The sequence below is a fragment of the Phalangium opilio genome, unplaced genomic scaffold (assembly GCF_054372755.1).
Source record: "Phalangium opilio isolate 3A_F unplaced genomic scaffold, DU_Popi_V2 ptg000079l_1, whole genome shotgun sequence".
In the NCBI taxonomy this organism is placed as follows: domain Eukaryota; kingdom Metazoa; phylum Arthropoda; class Arachnida; order Opiliones; family Phalangiidae; genus Phalangium; species Phalangium opilio.
This window is the reverse complement of record NW_028324187.1, coordinates 6,963,322-6,983,693: the sequence shown is the minus strand read 5'-3', so window position 1 is coordinate 6,983,693 and position 20,372 is coordinate 6,963,322. Positions and strand designations below refer to the sequence as shown.

The following is a 20,372-nucleotide window of genomic DNA, read 5'->3' as shown; positions in this document are numbered from 1 at the left end:
TTGCACGATTTCATAAAAAACAACTCATCAGTATATTTCAATTTAAATCTTTATTTAATAAATTTGTGTTTTAATAGATGATTAAAAAATTAATTTGTATATTTTCAATCACTTCTGTTTTAAACTTTGACTTTTCGACATGACATGAGTACGCAAGTCGCGATGCCGGCTCCAAAAACTGTCAGTTTTAACAACCGAAAGAATCCAGGCACCGATGGTAAATATTGCTCTAATAGAGTTGGATTTACAGGAACAGGCACAACCAACTAAAAGCGAATTTGAGGTTTTATATGAACTGTAATTGTAAGTATTGATAACTTTATTAATTACTTACCCTGGAAGGTGGTTCTTCTCTCCATATCATTCTTTGTGGTATCAGTCCCATAGCGCACATGACCTCCCTAGCGGCTCGCTCTCCTGCTGATATGCCACCATCGATATAACCACTCCATTTAATGGCAGTTTCTGTTCCAGCGAAGTACATTCTTCCCACTGGTTTTCTTATAAACCTGATTATGTTTTTGGTCAAAAATATTGAATGCAAGTGGATTAATTTTAGTTGGCATTGGACCCATGGATTGAAGGACATATTGGTCACACTTACTTTCCAAATTGGGTTAGTAAACCAGGTGGACACATGGATGTGTAACAACCTCCGGAGTATTGTTCCGAGGCCCAACTGTATTCTTCGTAATGTACAGGCTGAAAATTAACATTGCAGTTTAGACCTAGGCTAGACCCATACTGTATTGTTAATGCGAGAAATATGGTTACATGCAAGGCCTCGTCCATTTTGAGAACTTTATGGAAACTTTTTTTCAGTAACTCTAATCTCTCTTCTTTCGAACGGGAAAGTAAATTACGGCACTTGTCCGCGCAAATGAACCTATCAATAGATAAATATCATTGGTTAGAGAAGCCACTATAAGTTAAAAAATAAACAAACAAAAAGTTTGTTTACAATTACCCAATTAGTGCCGGATATGTTCCATCAGGTTTCGTGTCGTCCAAGGTAAAAATAGAAGGGTGGTCATCGTTACCTTCGATTATCATTGAACCGCAGAAACCTACCAAAGAAATATTATAAAACTCTTTCTGACATAGTAGTAGTGATTGTTGTAGTTGTAATAGTACCAGGAATGCATGCAGCTAGTTGGAATCATCGTGCCCCCATGTATCCCATGTTAATTTCTATGCTCTTTTATTGTGGGATGGGCTTGAATACAATCCGTCACGCCTCATAGTTCTGACCTTTTTCTAACTGTAATTTCATTGGTTGGTAGTAACACGAGGTTCAACGCGCAACGAGATAGATTATTAATTCGCGAGGTAAAATCCGTCATACATAATCGTTAGTCTAGCTAGCTCCACCCACAAAATCCGCCTAGATACTTTGAGAAACTGACTAGCTGCACAATCATTCCTAGTAACCTTATATATTCCTGGCAGTACCTCTTGGCCTCCAGAAGTTTTCTTTGTAATACAAGATGATTTTGAAAACTGATCCCATGGGCATTCTTTGTATTAGTTGGTTTCTTTCGGCCGGCAATGGTGGGTCGTAATGGATCTTCATTTGCATTGGAGGTGGAAGTGCCAATATAACGTAACCACCCTAAAATAATGTTTCTTTTTTTTTAAATAATTAAAAACGATATAATTAGTTTAATTTTAATCGTACTTCGTAAGTTTCGCCATTAAGGGTGGTGACAATTACGCCCTTATCCGTTTGTTTGATTCCGGATACTGGTTTATCCAAAAACACTTTACCTACAATTAAAAATATACTAATTTGAGGACTCGCCTGTTCTTTTGATAAATAAATTTAATCAAATCAAAATCTAGGCTGTGTTAGGTTCGTTATTATGAGGTGATATTTTTCAGTTTTACACTAATTAACGCTTCTTGTTCAAAATACGCCAGATCAAACACGATAGCCGCATTGATTCCAAGTTCATAAGTTAAACAAAATCTCTAAGTTGATACCTTGAAGCGTTTCAGCAATTTTCTTGCTTATTTGCTGCGATCCCCCAACAAATTTTCTCTCCTAATTGAAAAAAGTGTTAATTTCAAATCGATTATTTTGCAAGAAGAATTTAGAGTTTATATTCACCTGACCACCATTAGTAGTTGAAATAATTTTCTGCACTCCACCGCATTGTTTAACGTACCATAACACCCATAATAATGAGGCTTCATAGGGCTCTGACGTCACTATGATGTTCAGGAATAGTGTGGCTAGACTTTTACATGCTCTGCAACCAAATAGAAACTAGCATAAGTATATTTTTTATAAGTTAGACTCGTCTTAACGATGGAGACTATACTTAGTGTAACAAGTTTTTTCAACAAATTCCTTGTAGGTCATGGTATCCCATTCCTTAGCTTTAGGCGAGTTCCAGGGACCATCAGCTGGAATCTATGTTAAAATAGTTAATTTAGTGAACTGAACTGAACTAAAATAGAATATATAATTTGTAATGTAATACTTGTTCGCCCATTTCGTCCATTGTTCTGAAGAAATTATTCATATCCATGAAAGTAATTGGGTTATAAGTTGTTGGTAGTCCACCTCCGTTAAAAGTTGATCTTTTACCCTAAATTTTAATTAGCTTTAACTATCATATTTAATTATTTAATTTTTAGTATTTACGTATTGGTAGTGTATTATGTCTTCTTCTTCATTAACTTTATAATTTTCAATTTTAAATTCTTGGCACATGCGCAGTAAGTAATCTTGAGTCGGACCAACATAGGCCCCGCCCAGATCGACGTATTTAACTTTTTCATTCTAAAGAAATGTTAATGTTAATTGCGATTAAAATTTTAATATTGTTTATGAAATATTTAGGTCAAGATATTTATATTGAAAAAATTTGATTAATTCTACAGGCCCAATTTTCCATTCATATTCATAATTTTCTTAAAAGTGTTAACAATGCCTCATTAAATTTGTTTATACAATTAATTTAAGAAGAAAGATGTGAAAATGTTAAATACAACTCACGAATACTGTGTAAGTTCGGCCTCCTACTCTATCTCTGGCTTCCAACACAAGTACATCAACTCCATTTTCATTTATCCATTTTGCGGCACTTAACCCTATATGTTTAGAAAGTTTAATCACACTTAACTTGATAAAATTGACTTGCAAAAATTAATCTTTAATATCCCTAAGAACAAACATCGCAAAGACAGTTTTTATTGATGTAAATAAGATTTATAGTTCAACTATGAAAAGCAAAGCTGTAGAACGTTTTCTAGTAATTAGAATAACTATTATAAAACTCACCACTTATACCGGCTCCAATTACAATGGCTCTATTCTCTGCTCCAGGCATATTAGACTAGCAAATTTTGATTGCTACTCTGAACTAATGCAAAAGAGAAAAACTGATTGTGCTTTTTGCGAGAGATTGTGTAGAAGTTTTATGAAATAGTAGGTGTATGTACTACACCGGAATCAAGTATTGAGCAATGCAACATGTACTACACGAATCTCGACTATACACTAAATGAGTACTGGATTTAAAAGAATTAAAGTGTTGGTGTGAGCATAGAAAATTTATTTCCTCTCCCAGATACTTCACTAGAAATAGTGCATTGCATAAGGCCATTATTATTATATAAGTCTGCAAAGAATATGGGACGTCTGCAGAATTTCAAGGTTGTTGGAGAAAGATCTCTATACATAAATCAGAAACTCATTAGCATTTTTATGTAAGCCAAAAGCGTGGGAGACATTGATTGCATCCTGTGAAAGAACGGGCTCTGTCTGTGTCTGCTGTTGCGTCTGTGCCCTTATCAAATTCCTCTCAAATATTATCAGATCGTAAAAACTTGGTGAAAAGGGTTGTGAGATGGAGTAGAAATCTCCATAATTTTATAACGTTGCCTCAGTACATCCATCAACAGCTACGAAGTCCTCACAACATTCTCTATGGGTGTTTCGGTAGGGTCATAAACGTTAAATAGAAGCTAATTCATGAGAACTATAGCGCTACGCGGCAGCACTACTAACGGTAGAGGCGTCTCAAGGTACTCTGATCTGAGAGACTTTCATTGCCGCAGACTTATTACAAGGTTAACATAAACTTACGATTATGGCTTTAAGCCAAAAACCAAAATATTCTTGGAAGATTGGTTTGCTCTTGAAAATAATCTTTGTGCGAACTGACACAAGATTCAAGAATAGCTCTTTATTTTAACCATATACACCAAAAGATAATGAACCCGAAGTTCAATATGTATTCCAAGAGAATGTTGTCAACATCTTAAACTAGAAATACTTATCATTCATTTTTTAAACATTTTGTATTTCTTAAACTTGAAATATTTTATAATGGGAATCGTTTTTCTTAAATCATATATATTACTTTTTGTAATAGTTTATTTATTTTATTGTTGTTGACTATTTATTATCACTTTGTGTTTAACTATTTCATCTGTTATCTCAAGTAGGCGTGTATTTCATCATAGTAGGACTATCTTTAATGTATTATCAGCTTGTGTCAAAATTGATAGACTTTCAATGCCATTATGTTGTGGTACATCTCTTTAAGATGTTCAAACGTAGTTCTAATAATACTCGATAGATGCCACTACTAAAGATAGCGCCCCAGGTTCAATATTAATTTATTTTTGGAAAATACATTAAACTAATTTTTCAACCATAATTTTCCATTATAATAGAAGAATATTCAAAATAAACTGTTACCTATGTATTAAATAGAAAATTTAAATAAATAATTAACTATAATACATTAAAGAGTGGGTTCATTAACAGCTTATAGATGGCGCTACAATCTCAAAAAAGTTGCGTCTACCGTAGCGCCACAGTTCGATGAACGGCCATGTTTGAAAGCTCGGCATCACAATGAAATGAATCGCTTTCGGCAGCCAAGTAGACTGTTCTGTACCGTAGTTTGGTTTGGGAGGAGACAAAATCGAAGTGCTTTAATATTGGCGGCTCTTAAAAATATATTAAAAAAGAAATAAAGCCAAGGAAATTTCCGTGCCTTGGCTTGTAAATAATTAAAAGAACGTTAGTAGAAATAATCGTGAATTAACACTAATTATGATCGCGTATTAAGTACAAGGTTTGTGAAATCTTGTGACCGATTACTTGGATTACACTTGCAAAAAGCCAGAACCCTAAGAAACACAAGAGATGAGGGAAAAACGTCTGTTCCTTTGGATTTTGGTTGTACTTGGAATTTTTACGGTCAACATAGTTGGGGCTCAGAAGGTGAGTCTGTTTTTTTTTTTTATTTGTACCCTGGTATCATCATGTCGGTATCATCTTAAGATGTTTGTCTTGGTGACATTTTGCACGGCGTTTTGTCAGTAATCATTACATCTTGAGTTCGGAATTAGGCTTAGCAAGATAACCTTCTATGCAGGGATTTGTGTGTGTACAGATGTGCTTCGGTTTTCTCTCTTTTGAGTCTTGGATGACGTTAAATGACCAAGGCTTATATGAGATTTTTTAGATTTAATTTTTTTATAGTTTTTAAGAAGCTATTTGTCAAACAGGGGTCAGGTTGTTTTTGAGCAGGGTGTCGTGAGGAATGAAAGGTCACGCCATTTTGAGTAACTGTTATATGTTAATGATTTAATCTCAATTCAAGTCTTAATTATTTTGAAAAGTTTAAGATTTGAATGTGGTTAAATTAATTTAATCGGGTTTATTATTAAATGCTTATTTTTATGGAGAGTTAATGGTTTAATATGATGTCACGACCAATCTTACGTTATTATTTTTAAAAATAATAAAACTTTAATCTTGATTAAAGCTTATATAATACATTTAAACCATATTCTACTGTCGTAATTTGATAAAATATATATTTATTTATCTATTAAGAACAACTTTATTTATATTAGATGGTTTCGCCCTTATAACGAATTAATTTTTTTTCATTACGCAACTCTTTAATTATTCAAATATTTTATTAATAAGGGCGTAAACGTAAGTTAAATTCATAATTACTAAGATTTGAGGAATTTATTAGGAAATTATGCAAAGTCTTACGCATAAAAAAGGAAATTGCATCGTAGTATTATTTTCCTTAGAAAATGTAAATGTAATCTTTAAGATTGCGGAGTTGTTAGTGAGAAGTATTATCTTAAAACCTATTTAGATAAAGAAAAATGGCTGCTTCTGTAATGCTAGTTATGTCAAAATTTTACCCATAAGAAAGTAAATCCCCCGTGTCATCCTAAAACTTACCTAATAGTAGGAAACCCCTGGATTATAGTAGAATAATACTACGCAGTTGGTTTCCACGAATGATTAATTCCATTCATCTTGGCCTTTTGTCGTTAATTCTTCTTGTTTTTAATATACTTGAACTTTGAACTGCTTAACATTATAATATTTGGCAAATAGTAATAGTAGGAAACCCCTATACTCTTGTAGAATAATACTACCAAATTTGTCACCTCAATAACTTTACTTACAATGTCCATGTGTCGTTAGTTATGTTAGAACTGTTTAAATAACAAATTTCATCGTAACTATTGCCAAATAGTAATAGTAGGAAACCCCTATATTGTAGTAGAATAATACTACCAAATTGGCAACCTCAATAACTTTACTTATAATGTCCATATGTCGTTAGTTATGTTAGATCTGTTTAAATAACAAATTTCATCGTAACATTTGGCTAGTAGTAATAGTAGGAAACCCCTACACTGTAGTAGAATAATACTACCAAATTGGCCACCTTAATAACTTCACTTACCATGTTTATGTGTCGTTATTAATGTAAGAACTGTTTAAATAACAAATTCCCTCGTAACATTTGGCAAATAGTAATAGTAGGAAACCCCTATACTGCAGTAGAATAATTCTACCCTATTGACACTGCATTTCGTCAAACTAGTATAAAATGATCGCAATGCAATAGACAATTCTGTCAAAGATTTTAATATTGTTTTGACGTCTTTGCTCTATACGATGTCTTTTTCCTTGAATTTGTAAAAACATTTTGAAGAAAAGGCAAAAATGATAAGTAGCTATATTACAAAAGAAATCTTCCCGTTGGACAGCCTGCCTTGCTTCCTTTTTTTGACCTAAAAACCCTTGTTGCAATATAATACTTTTTAGCATCCGTCTAAAAAACCCCGACGGCTTCTAAGATTGTGACGTCAAAAGCAAGATGAAAACATTTCTTTGGAAAATAATGGGCGTGGAAGTAAATTCAACCCAACACTCATTTTATTTATCTTGAAATTACGATACTAGATTTAGCCTGTCAACGTCATAAATCGGTATGCCAAATCGCAGACCTATGAAACTTAGTAGGATTTGTTAAAATCCAACCTTTGAAGGGGTAATTATTACAGTAGGAAACCTATATTTTCCATGTTAAACTGTACTCTTTCTAAGGTTTAATTCTGCCATGTTAAGAAACGATATGTTCAAGTTATTTTATTTAGAAATATAACAAAAGATTTGCGACTACCACTTTAAAATACTGGTGTGTTCAGAAAAGTGAAATGGGACCAAAGTTCAGCTACAGGGTTCATAAAAACCTGGAAAAATTAGGGAAATAAATAGTTCACAAAAACATCAGGGTAAAATTCAGGGAAATTTCGAATTTTTAGTAAAATTTAATTCGGGGTAAAATTCAGGGAAATTTCGAATTTTTAGTAAAATTTTATTCAGGAAAGTCAGGGAAATTTGCGTCAATCAGGGGCCGAGTAATTAAGCAAAATGTTCATAAACATACCCTCCATAGGATTAACATTACACTATACTTTGGAGGCTCAAAACTCTGGTTCTACTAGAGATACGGGGATGTCTTTTGAGTGTGTAATAGTCCTATTCCCCCCCCCTCACTCCTTCGTTAACATTTGCTCCATAGGATACTCCATATAGGTGGGAAAAACCTGGAAAATTCAGGGAAGTATATAGGGAAAAACCTGGAAATCTCGGGGAAATTTGTTTTCCAAAAGTTGTATGAACGCTGAGTTACGATTTTGAGTCTGAAATGTGATTGCTATGATATTTTGCCCCAATTGGTGTTCACCGTTTACAAGTTATTATTAGTGAGGTGTTTTACGGATTACCCCTTAAATTTAATTAAGAAATTGAAAGATAGGGGTCATCCCTAAATCACTCTAATCGTAATTTGTTTATGGTTGTCCTTAGGAAAAAATGTCATAGTTGTTTAGAACATTTTCCACTCAAAAATTGATTCTCCATAGAACAGTCCCCACTGTACTTCCCTTTTTGTAAACACCATGTATAAAATTATTATTTTGGCCTAACTATGGTGTGGACTATGTCCTCCATTGAGGACCCCTTCATGGAGGACATTTTGCGAGACAAAGCAGGGGCTATTTCCCCTCCTAAAATTGTATCCATTTGACATTTCCCTTCCGGTCCCTTTTTTCCATTCGCGCGTGATTGCCTTCTTTCCGGGTTGGGTGGGTTCACTTGTCCCTCCTTGACTAGGGTGTCTGTCCTTTAGTAAGGGGACATTGAAGGGAAAAAAAGATTCCTCTACGCTCTAAGCCTTGAGTTCGTCGTAACTACGGGCCATTGAGTCCAAACTTTTTACGAGATGAGAATTCCTGGACCATTTTGAGCTCGCGGAATCTATAGAAAGAAACGATATCTACACATCGAGGAATTTCCAATGACTATCGTGAATCTTGTATCTATTTTTTAGCAGCCTGAAATCATACTAGGTAGGAAAGTAAAGCGGATTGATATCGTGTACTCAATATCGTAGAGATGAAAGTAGTTCTTATGTGTTTTTGAAAGTAGATCTTGACTTTCTCCATTGGTGATTGTAAGGCCAATATCAACATAAGTAAACGTAATTGACTTGTAAGTTGCGTCTTCCCCCCATGCACTGTTGAGTTGCAGCAGCAATAGCTTAAACAATCGCATCTATAGACTAGAAACTTATAGCAACTTCAAATTATACATTTATGAATATAACACTCCTTACATATCATATGTTCGTTTTTGAATTTTATTGAATTCAAACTTTAAACGTCATATACATTAAGAAAAAGAACAAATCGGTTACACCCCTTGTGGTAGCGTGGGTGCACGCTAAGGTTTCAAAGGAAACCAGCTGAAAAAGTTCGAACTAAAATTTTGAGAAAGAAATATCTTGAGAATATATATGTATAGTTTCGTTTCGTTTATGAACAAATTTAATTTTACCATGAATAATGAACCTGCAACTTATATTATATACAAAGTGTTATAAAAAGTGAGGGTAATCAGTGGAATGAACTGATCTATGGGAAATCATCAATTTTGAGTCGAAAATGTATATAACTTCTATGACCAGCCGATTTTGACCCCACAAGGGTCAAGGGATGCACCCTTTAAACAAGTTATAAACATTGTAGTGTTTTACGGATGACCCCCTTTCCGTTTATTACCTAAATTTAAGGGGTCATCGCTAAAACACTCTTTGTAATTTATTCAGGGTGACCATTAGGACTCAATTTCATAGAACATTTTAGACTCAAAATTGATTGCCTATAGAGCCATCAAACTGTACTTGGGTTCTATAATTACCCTCCCTCTTTAGAACACCCTGTATATTTTCGTGAAATTTTTGGGTGTATTTAGAAAATTCCGCTGAGCAAAAGAAAGATCTTGGTAAATATTGACGTGAGAGAAGCCCGGCATTGCATTCTGTATTTAGCCAAAAAGTTTTTTAAGGAGTTGTAAAAAAAAGTCGAAGCAAGCTAGAAAGAGAGAGGGGGCCATTTTTGGGGAATATTAATGCGGTTAGTTGTATGTGTGTGTGTGTGTACACGTGGATGTGAAAGGGGCGCCTTTAGAGGTCGGACACTTCACATTCACCAAGGTTAACCGTGTGAAATTAATGAATTGTACAGGCAAGGATTTAATTGGTTTGTCCAACCCCGCGCACGTGAACGCCCACTGCATTTTTTTTCCAAAGAATTTTTGAAGTTTTTGGTCGACCCGCATCTTTTGGCGCCTTTTTTATCCTTTTCCTAAATCGTGTTGATTCAGAAATGACGTCATAGTTGTGTCATCTCTAAGTATTTATTAATTTTTCTTACAATAACTATGAATGATACAAGTGACAGTTTGTTTTTAATTTTTAAACGTAACAGCTGGTGTTTGAAATGATAAGAATTTTTTTAATATACTTGAAAATGCCCTTTAAAATACTCTGCTATTTTGACAATTCCCTTAAAAATACTCTGCCATTTTGACAATTCCCTTAAAAATACTCTGCCATTTTGACAATTCCCTTAAAAATACTCTGCCATTTTGACAATTCCCTTAAAAATACTCTGCCATTTTGACAATTCCCTTAAAAATACTCTGCCATTTTGACAATTCCCTTAAAAATACTCTGCCATTTTGACAATTCCCTTAAAAATACTCTGCCATTTTGACAATTCCCTTAAAAATACTCTGCCATTTTGACAATTCCCTTAAAAATACTCTGCCATTTTGACAATTCCCTTAAAAATACTCTGCCATTTTGACAATTCCCTTTAAAATACTCTGCCATTTTGACAATTCCCTTTAAAATACTCTGCCATTTTGACAATTCCCTTTAAAATACTCTGCCATTTTGACAATTCCCTTTAAAATACTCTGCCATTTTGAAAACGTCCTTTAAAATCTTATAGGAAATAATTTATAAACAATTTTTGCTAGAACACTATCAACCATACCTCATCATTTCTTTTTAATTAAAAAAAAATTAACTAAGGTCCTGTAAAATCCTTTAGTTTTGAGGTTTAAAAAAAAAACCCAATAAAAGCCATATTAATTTTCACTGTAAAAAATCCGGATGTTGTATAGTCGATTGTGACTTATAAGGCGAGCTGAGATTAGAGGCTTATGAAATGTAATTTGAGTTCTTCCTGTTTTTCGAGAGAAGAGCGCGTTATAACGAAACGAACGCGCTGCTTGTATTTGAATTCAAATTTCAACTATGGGAATTGTCTCTGGCGTTTGAAGACAGCCTGATGATAGAATGTATCGATTTTTCCAACACCAGAACAAATAGCCCCATGCAGCCCAAAGCATTTCAACGGAAAATGATTAGCCGTGGTGGCTAACACTTGCCGTTTAAACCTCTTTTCTATGTCCTAATCTTTGTTCTTACGTGCATGGTAAATGGATAGTAGCTTAAGAATAGTTCCCTAAACTTTTGATGATCAGTTTAAAGGCCGACATCCATCGAAAAGAGTTCTAGCGAACTGAAAACCGAGCATCGAGACTAACAATGGAGCTACCGTGCCGATTTTCGAAACCCCGCTGGGGTATAAAAGATGGAAGGGTTCTAGCTAACTAAAAGCCGTGCAATATGGTTCTAGCGAACTGAAGATACACATTAGAGAATTTCCTTCAGGGGAAAGCAAAAATTCGAGAGGAAATAAATTTAAAAGGATTTCTATTGTTCATCTTCAGTTCGCTAGAACCACATTGCACGGCTTTCAGTTAGCGAGAACCCTTCTAAGTTCCAACTTTTGACCCAGCGGGGCTTCGAAAATCGGCACGGTCGCTTCATTATCAGTCTCGATGCTCAGTTTTCAGTTCGCTAGAACCCTTTTCGCTGGAACTCGGCCTTTAAGGTGTCCAATAGGGGTAAGGAATTCACATTTTTTGTGGTCACCCTTTAGTTGGTATTTAATGTTTCAAAACTGTTTTTCAAATGAAAAAGAAACACTTTTTGCGCCTAAATTATCTCGGAAACTACACGTGACTTTCAAACTAAGCCAAGTCCATGCACTTAACCTATAGTTCAAGTACTAATCCCCTTGTATTTTTGAGCAGCAGCTTTGTATATGATGCTTTGTCCCCCTTTTAGTTTGAGCAATTAGCCGCGTATAACATTGTCCCGCTGTTGCACTAATGATTAAAACGGGGAAAATCATTGTATATATTGAATGATGCCCGCAGACTGGAAGGAAGAAAGCAAGCAAGTGCTTGCACCCAGCCAGCCTTGCAGCTTAAGCCTTTGAATTTCTAACGTGCTTTAAGCCTTAGCCTTTGCATCTCTTAGTTCTCTCTGTCTCTAGCTGTATACACGATGTTAATGATTAATCGATAACATTCGTATATATATGCCTTTAATTCCAGACCCCAAATTAATCGGCAAGGCAATTGCTAATTTTGAATCGTAAAAGATGCGTTGAAAGTTTGGGGTTTAAATTGCTTAGCTATTTGGGTATTAGCAAGGGACAATATGGTAGTATAATCCTACTGAAATGTAGGGGTTTTCCTACTGTTATTTAAATGTTTTGTGGTTTTAATTTGAAAAAGAGTATTTGGAATAATTATTTTAGCGAATGACAGCTTGTCAAGTTTACTTCTGTTGATGTTTTAAGTTCGAAAATGAAGTCCTGTAATTTTGAAAAAAATTAATTGTAATTTAGGCCGTAATTAAGACTTAAATTACTGTATTGTAATGCTTCATCGCTGTTTAAGTTGGCGGGGCTTGCCTGATTTTCAGCAAATTGAGGGAACGTAACAAAGTTGTGGTAACTGGAGCTCAAGTTGTCCTGAAGCACTGCATTGCAACATGCTTTACTTATATTTAGAATCTTATGCAGAATTTTAAACATGGCTGTTTCGAACCTTTTTTCCAATACAATTTCGAGGGTAAATTACCCTAGTAATTACCGGAGAAACTAGTAAATTACCGATTACAAATTACCCTAGACCCGAGTCTCAACAATAACGATTAAACTATTTTTCAAAATAGACTATGTATGGAAGCATTGAAAGCAGTATCTTACAGTAAGATAATGCTACCATATAGCTAAACTACACTGGATTATTCGCTTTAATTTCAACCCCGGGGCTAATTTACCCTGTTAGTCTTAGCACTGCGCGTGGGCGTCTTGTCGCCGTGTCGAAGCCGGTCGTCCATTCCCCGTTCTTATCTAGTTGGGTTGTCCAACCGAACCCTTTCTAACTATACATGGATAGTAATATCAGTCCCTTTACCTTATACTATGTTAAATTGTACGGTGAAATAACACGGGGTGCTATTAGTCCACTCGCATGCCAATACCCCGTCATGCGTGACGCGTTTCAACCAAGTAGTATACGCATGGCTAATCCTTAATCTGTGAATGGTGATCAACCGATGGAACGAGTCAACCGAGATTATGTTACAATGTGAAAATTATTACTGGGGTTTTGTATATATAACTAGTTTCCGTTGTATTCTCATATCGTGATCATGCGCCATTACGTAAATACCTTGGGAAGTACGGATGATATTGGATTTTCCCCTTTTTTTCGAATTTCAGGGACAAATCATGTTTTACCCAAAAGTATATGGATATAATAACATAAAGTACACTTCGTTTAATCTTCCTTGCGCCATCCTTTATCCCAGAATAGTGTCGACCCCCTTCTGCGTATCCTTACCTTCCCAACAGTCGCACAGGGAACAAGCAGTAGCAGATGCTAGCTATAGTACCAAAAATTAACGATTAAATCGCTAGCATCATGTACTACTATCTAATAAACCTATGACGTTAAAAAGATATTTCCTGATTGGCTAGTTCGTGTATAGGGGTTGAGATGACGGTAGTTTGTTTCTCAGTTTACAGCCAAATTGTTAGTGATATACACTTTTTGTTTTTATAACTATATACTTTTGCTTTAACTTGTATTTTAGTTTGCGTGTGGACCACTTTTGTACAATTCGTACGCATACGCAAGTAAATTAATGTTAAACCTTATATGAAGGGAAAAAAGAAAGTGCATATGGTCTTTGAAAACCGCTAGTTATGTCTGGAAACACTCATTTTTCGTATAGTTAACGCCCTCGTGTTTTTCACGGCCACCCTAGATGTGTTTACGTATACCTCTACGCTTACCAGGAACAGTACGTCTTTGGGGAACAGTCGGTGTTATTGTTTCAATAACATACTAGCAACTCCCTATAGCTTTTTTTTACAGTTACTTTTCTCAAACGCAAACTTCCTGAATAACGAAGGTCTTACTCAGTTTTTTGCGATGATTGATGGTACCTAATTTGATTGAATCCACGCAAAACCCTTCCTCTAATAGCTAAAAAGTGTTTATTTTCTTGAAGCCCATTCTTAAGTTAAGTTAAATTAAATTTAGTTTAAATGATTGTTGTTTTAACCATTAAGAACTACTAAATCACTTCTAAAGAACACTCGCTAGACCTGGTTTGGCGCTATTTACTCATCAGGGCCGGAAATAAGCACAGGACACTTGACATTGTCAAATAAAAATTTAAAATGTCGCATAAATTATTTAAAAATTAAGGGGGTCACTGGATGGTTGACCAGTAAATTTTTACGAAGTTTTGATAGCTTTACCATGAAGACGCGACAAAATTTTGGCGCACTCCAGTGGACAATGTCCTATAAATTTTCCAGTCAAGGACGCAAAATTTTTCTTATTTCCGGCCCTGATTCCCTGAATACCATGGCCATATGGTTCCCGTAGCAGACGATGTTTCAATATCTTCGAGTATTATCTTTTTAACAGAAATATATATACATAAAAGCGAAACTCAAATTTTATAATGGCAGATATCTTTCAACCATTGGTGTTTTAACTGAAAGGAGAAAAATATGGCTTATATTGCCTTTCGTTACGCGTCATAATAACGTAGTTTAAGGCACTTTTCCCACCAGTTTCGGCGCCAGAATTATAGAGGAGGAATACCTGAACATCGCTGGAATGTTGTTCAATATACAGGGTGGACCAGATCACGAATAACTTAGAAACTAACATAGTAATATCTTTACAACAAAATTGGAGGGTTTATCAAAGCTAAAATGTTCCGAGAGGATTTTGAATAAGGCTTTTCGATGTAAAAAAGTGGGTAGGCAACCCTCAGTACCGGGACGTAGAAGGGCGTTGGTACAGTGGTACTTTGCCATCCGTCTCTGCACACTCTCTGAGGACCCCAACCAATCTTGAGAAAAACAAAACTGAAGCACCACCACTGACTGAGCCAGTACTGATTCGGAAAGAAAAACATGCACTAGTTTGATCCATTCCACTCTGACTTTCAATCCCCGTGGGCGGTAGAGTGAAATAGACAACTTATGTATGTATATTTGGTGCGGATAAACCCTGGCACCTCATCCCCGATGATGACCCCGGGCGATTCGGCGAACCCCCCCATCACTTTCTAGATGATCTCTCCGCATTTGTTCACTGCCTGCCTTACCCACGTTTGTGGCCTCTATGTAGTAGTGTTTTTCCTTTCTTTTTTTTTAAATTAAACGTCTAATTTTTTAATAAAATGATATTGAAATAGATCAATTAAATTTAATGCGTTAATTATAAATAATCTAAATAAATATTGCATGGACCGCAACAGACATTTTATTAAAAAGTCTGGTGTATTGAGAACCTTGTTGTCTGGGTATTTGTAGACAACACAGACTTATAAATTTAGATATGGTTTCAACAATAAGTGATATCTAGTTTATTAGGGAGAAGGTATAAATTCGCCTGCACATTTATACCAGCTTTATCTCCACTCCAAACAAACGTAGGTCCAGACTCAGTTAATCCCCGCCGCCTCTAAATTACAACCAGCATCTCATTGGTTCTTGAAAACCCACGTCAAGGCGACGCGAATGACGGGAAAATTACTTGTATTTTCCGACTGAGGAGAGGCAGCGAAATAGCCCGGGGCCTCCTTTTACTTCCCCCTTGTATTTTGAAAGGGGGGCTAGGACTATGGCGTGTGAATACATAGGCATCTTATACCCTCCTTCTCCCTAATAAACTAGATATCACTTCTTGGTTTCAAACAATACGGGCCATCCAAATTTGGTAACTTGTATTTTCCGACTGAGGAGAGGCAGCGAAATAGCCCGGGGCCTCCTTTTACTTCCCCCTTGTATTTTGAAAGGGGGGCTAGGACTATGGCGTGTGAATACATAGGCATCTTATACCCTCCTTCTCCCTAATAAACTAGATATCACTTCTTGGTTTCAAACAATACGGGCCATCCAAATTTGGTAACTTTGAAGCCCTGATTCTAACGTCTTTCAGACTTCTAGGTATTTGCAGGTTGGGCTGGGCGTGTATTGTCAGTCAATTACTAACTCAGTAAGTCAGGACTTTTGTCTTATCTAAATAGATAACATGTTTCAGTATCGGAATTTCAATAGATTCTATATAGTCTCTATTTTGAAATGGGTTTGAAGGGTTCTAATTTCATAGTATGTAGAAATACGCCTCTACATTATGTTGCCCTTGTTTTTAAGAAATTTGAAACCCTCGATCGTTGGTTTGTAAATGACTTTGCATTCTCATTCATTTTTGTTGCGATATTTCAGCCCTATATATACTCACATGCACTTTGCTCCTTCAAAGCTGCAAACATTATTAACATTCTTTGGAAATAAGTCTATAATAAACGTCCTTATAAGTTCGCAAAAATTCTTCAGATGTGTCATTAATTTATCGCAATTATCACTTCAAATTAAATTGCCGATTTTGTAACATACCGACAGTAATTACGGTGGTAGTTTACTTGGTATGTTACCTATTATCTTTTGTCAACTGTTTTAGTAATTAAATATTTATGCTCGTAATTAACCATGGTAATTTAACGGGTCTGTTACCATGGTACATTACCAATTCCCCGCACCACCCTCAGTGAACGTAGAATTTTTAACCAATATTATAATCCTTAAATTACAATTATTTTCACTGACTAATTTGAAGTTTAATTTTTATTTTCAAAATAATCTATTTAGTAATTAGTCATAACTAAGATGGTAATTTTATCAGTTGACAAAACTGTTTTGCCCGATAATAGCTGTAATAAAAGAAACAGTTTGCCACTATTTCCGATTTTGCTTTAGCCAAAATGACCCGCAACTTCCGGTGAATTGGTGTACTCAATTAAACCACCATTATTTATCAACAACCATGGAAGGAAATCCCCTAAAAACCCTCAATTTCCCACCCACGAAAACAAAACCCGGACCCATCAACTAACCAACACTTTCTGTTTTGATTAGATATAAATTAATTAATTTATCGAAATATTAGCGGAAGCAGACTACTTCCGATTTTATTTCTCAAACTCTTAACTGTTTCAAATGAATCAAATCAGTTCCGTAATGTTGTTCCGTTTCCAAAAAAAGATAAGATTTAAGACGTTGAATAAATTTCCGTTTTAGTTTGTTAAGAATTTCTCGGAAATGAAAGTTTTCGACCGATAAAGTTTCGAAGAAATAATTATTTAGTTCTCCTAATTTGGTTAAATAAAATTCGATCTCTTTAGTTTTAATGATTAGAGTCAGAACTTAGGGGGGCGTTTTATCAATTTCCGTTTTTAGTTTTTGATGAATTCCCAGAATGGGAACTGTATGATCATATTTCAATAACTGGGAACTAATACCAATTATTAAGTTCCTAGAATTACTAATTTTATCAACTGGGAAGTTCCCTTGTAGAATTTATTTAAAAATAAAATCATGTATCTAAATATAATATTAACGATGTTACGAGCAATTAATTTTTATTAAAGTACCCTACTCGTTAGGCCTTTGCGCAAAAATGATCAAAGAAGGCTTTAAAATTCTATTGGACGGCTAATACCACGTGATAAATACGTCCAATACGGTATTATAGCCCTCTGACGTCATCTTTGCAAATTATTATCCACTGGCGCAAAAAATCACAAAAAAAAGGCTTTTAAATTCTATTGGTCGACTAATACCACGTGATAAATGCGTCCAATAGGGTATTATAGCCTTTTTTCACAAATTACTATCCACTAAGAATTTAACTTAATTGCTCGTTTCGTCTTTAATATTGTAAATGATTACTTAATTCCAATTTGAAATATTAATTATTTTAAATGTTCTTTCAAATTAAAATAGAATTGGTTCTGTCCTGGAATTTTCCATCAGTATCTTCTTAATTCTTCCATAAGATTTTTGATGTATTATTTTAAAGTTCATTAATTTGAAGACATATGATACGATTCAACTGACTTGATATCTCGTTTATAAGTTTGTTTTTTATATTGGCGACATTAAAACGCGACCGGCGACAGATTATCCATCCATCATCAGTTTATATCGCGTTGCTTTAACTATAAAAGTTAAAAGACACTATGAAAATGTCATTTAAGAATAAAATAAATAAAACTGTGGACCCCAGTTGGAATTTGATTTTCATTTATGCTTCAGTAGCACTAATAGAAACATTTTACTAATGGAAAAGGTTAATATTATTTTTCTAGAGAATGTTCAAGTTTATCGGGAAAACATTTACATTTTCATTAGAATGTTAGAGATTTTCGGTAAAACATTTGCATTTCACAGGAGAATGTTAGAGATTTTCGGTAAAACATTTGCATTTTACAGGAGAATGTTAGAGATTTTCGGTAAAACATTTACATTTTCGCGAGAATGGGTTCGGTCAAAAGTCCATTACTTTATTCCATAAAGTAATGGACTTTTGGTTCGGTAAAACATTTACATTTTCGCGAGAATGTTAATGTTAAAGATTTTTCGGTAAAAAATTTGCATTTCCACTAGAATGTTAGAGATTTTCGGTAAAACATATACATTTCCGCGAGAATGTTAGAGATTTTCGGTAAAACATATACATTTCCGCGAGAATGTTAGAGATTTTCGGTAAAACATTTACATTCTACACGAGAATGTTGTAGATTTTCGGTAAAACATTTACATTCTACACGAGAATGTTGTAGATTTTCGGTAAAACATTTACATTCTACACGAGAATGTTGGAGATTTTCGGTAAAACATTTACATTCTACACGAGAATGTTGGAGATTTTCGGTAAAACATTTACATTTACACGAGAATGTTGGAGATTTTCGGTAAAACATTTACATTTACAAGAGAATATTCATGTGTTCAGTAGAGGATTTCCTTCAAAAACAATTTGTCGTTAAAATGAAAAAACATTTTTCTTTAAACATGACTATCATCACGCGAGGAAATTGTACGTTTTGTCTTTGAGTCGAAAACATTGACCGTGTTAATGACGTATACTGGCGTCAACTTTAAAAAACAATTGTTAAAGATCGTCTGCGTCAAACTGGTTTTCGATACGTCAGAAGGATTATAACGCCCAGTTACCTAGTATCGTGAAACTAGCTAGCTAGTCGACCTCCATTTTAGGATAAAAGCAAACTGTAAAAGCATTTTTCACAAATAAAGAGGTTTAGAATTTGAAGATCGCGGTCGTAATCTAGCTATGTACATCTGCTTCCGGTTTAAATACCCTAATTAGGTTTAATTAAAAATAGTAACAGTGTAACTTAATTCGTTGTTATATTCTAGGTTATTTGTATTTTGGAGTAACATAGGATTATGGTTTTAATTTTTTTTTTTTTTTTTCAAAATGTCCATCTCCAGTTTTGTTTAATTTGACCATAACTTTTGATTAAAATTTGACACAATAAAAATAATAGTACCATCTGAAAGTAGACATTCAGTGCAGTAATTGCACCAAGTATCATGATCCTATCTTGTAAAATAATTTCCCAAAAATACAATCAAACATTAAAATTCCAAAACGTTATTTTAGACATTTGAACTGACACAATTACTTCTATCATAAAAACTTAAGATATGTTCCATAAGATTGTCACTACCCATACTTCGTAATGTTAGAGGCTTAATGAGAGCTAGTTCAAGAACGACGTGAGAATTGACTACACTCGGTTTTGCAGTCCATCATCCTTTTAGTCTGTACTAAGCCTTTGACAGGGCCTCACCAGGCGTCGCTTTACCCCGAATCTATGACCTACGTCACTTCATGACAAGCTCTCATTAACGAGTGACACACTTATGGAACATATCTTATAAACTTATGCTTCTATGGGTTGAAAACAATGGTAAAGTAAATATTTAGAACAACAAAAAGATGCCTTATTACACCTATACTCCGGCAGTTATACTCAACAAACAAACTAAATAATATAGAGTATATAATTATAATATTTATTTTTATACAATTATACCTAACCATTGTTCCAAACCTTAAGAAAGAAGGAGGTTCCCAAAAATGCATTGTTTCAAACAAAAAAAGTTAAAATTTAAAATTAAAATCAAAGGACGTTATTAGGCGATTATTTTTGGTGGTATTTTCCTTGTTTATTTATAAAACATATTACTTCTATATAGCGTTGAATGAATGTAAATGATTGCTGATAGAAAATTACTCTCATATGCTCTTGCAAAGGAGTTGAGGGGGCTGTTCATACATAATGGCTGGCGAGCGAAGGATATTAAGCCCCCAAAGACTCTTGATGAACCCTCCTCGTCTTTAAAACGTTTGAGGAGTAGATAGAAGAGGGATTTAATATTCGCGTGGTATCGCTTCATTTCTTTAGCCCAAGAGT

The 20,372-nt window shown here is 34.7% G+C and overlaps 2 protein-coding genes across 5 annotated transcripts in view; one reads left to right on the top strand and one right to left on the bottom strand.

Annotated features, from left to right (window-relative positions):
- Window positions 1–31: 31 nt before the first annotated feature.
- Window positions 32–3,570, bottom strand: LOC149654541 (amine oxidase [flavin-containing] B-like). Its single transcript, XM_089846116.1, has 14 exons — window positions 3,290–3,570; window positions 3,005–3,099; window positions 2,651–2,788; window positions 2,487–2,594; window positions 2,325–2,416; window positions 2,111–2,252; window positions 1,984–2,044; window positions 1,679–1,767; window positions 1,453–1,612; window positions 968–1,067; window positions 775–886; window positions 605–702; window positions 335–509; window positions 32–266 (listed from the first exon to the last, which is right to left on the bottom strand). Exons 1-14 carry the CDS (start codon window positions 3,336–3,338, stop codon window positions 120–122), a joined length of 1,566 nt encoding a protein of 521 aa, XP_089702242.1. The 5' UTR covers window positions 3,339–3,570; the 3' UTR covers window positions 32–119.
- A 1,317-nt stretch (window positions 3,571–4,887) lies between these two features.
- Window positions 4,888–20,372, top strand: part of Sdc (Syndecan) — a 28,063-nt gene continuing 12,578 nt past the window's right edge. For all 4 annotated transcript variants that reach the window (XR_016370634.1, XR_016370636.1, XR_016370635.1 and 1 more), the window contains exon 1: window positions 4,888–5,245. Coding sequence is in view for 1 of the 4 variants with exons in the window: in XM_089846113.1 (XP_089702239.1) it covers window positions 5,168–5,245 (78 nt within the window). In the remaining 3 variants the exon portion in view is untranslated. The remainder of the gene's footprint in view (window positions 5,246–20,372) is intronic.